Genomic DNA, 471 nt, shown 5'->3' on the forward strand with positions numbered 1-471 from the left:
ACTTATTATCGATGTCACAACGAAACAAGTCAATAAGTTGTTTTTTAAGCAATCTCAAAACACCCCTAATCAGGACTTGATAATTGGAGTTAATTACTTGCAGATAGTTTTTTTATTGAATAACAACATGATTTTGGCACCACATGCAAGGAACTTTCCTACCAGCTGTAAGGATAAGTTATAAAAGTCAAGCATTGGTCTTCTCCTCTGCTTCATCTCCATTTTGGTCTCTGCTGCTGCACTTTTTGAAATCAAAACCCTAAGAAAGAAACAATATGGTTGTTGCTGAAATCATTCTCTCCTCATTCATCACTGTGCTCTTTGAAAAGCTGGTTTCTGCTGACCTGCTCAAACTAGCTCGATCTGCACGGATCATTTCTCAGCTCGACAACTGGAAGATCACCTTGTCCCAGATTCAAGCTGTGCTTGTTGATGCTGGTCAGAAACACATAACACAGATCGCTGTTCAAC

General features: G+C 39.3%; 1 protein-coding gene across 1 annotated transcript in view; it reads left to right on the forward strand.

Moving 5' to 3' along the window:
* Nucleotides 1-275: 275 nt before the first annotated feature.
* The window catches only part of LOC112512291 (putative disease resistance protein RGA3), an 11,782-nt gene continuing 11,586 nt past the window's right edge, over nucleotides 276-471 (forward strand). Inside the window, exon 1 of the mRNA XM_025118170.1 lies at nucleotides 276-438. Within this exon, the coding sequence (XP_024973938.1) occupies nucleotides 276-438 (163 nt within the window). The remainder of the gene's footprint in view (nucleotides 439-471) is intronic.

Source organism: Cynara cardunculus (assembly GCF_001531365.2).
Source record: "Cynara cardunculus var. scolymus isolate 2C chromosome LG 5, CcrdV1, whole genome shotgun sequence".
Taxonomy (NCBI): domain Eukaryota; kingdom Viridiplantae; phylum Streptophyta; class Magnoliopsida; order Asterales; family Asteraceae; genus Cynara; species Cynara cardunculus.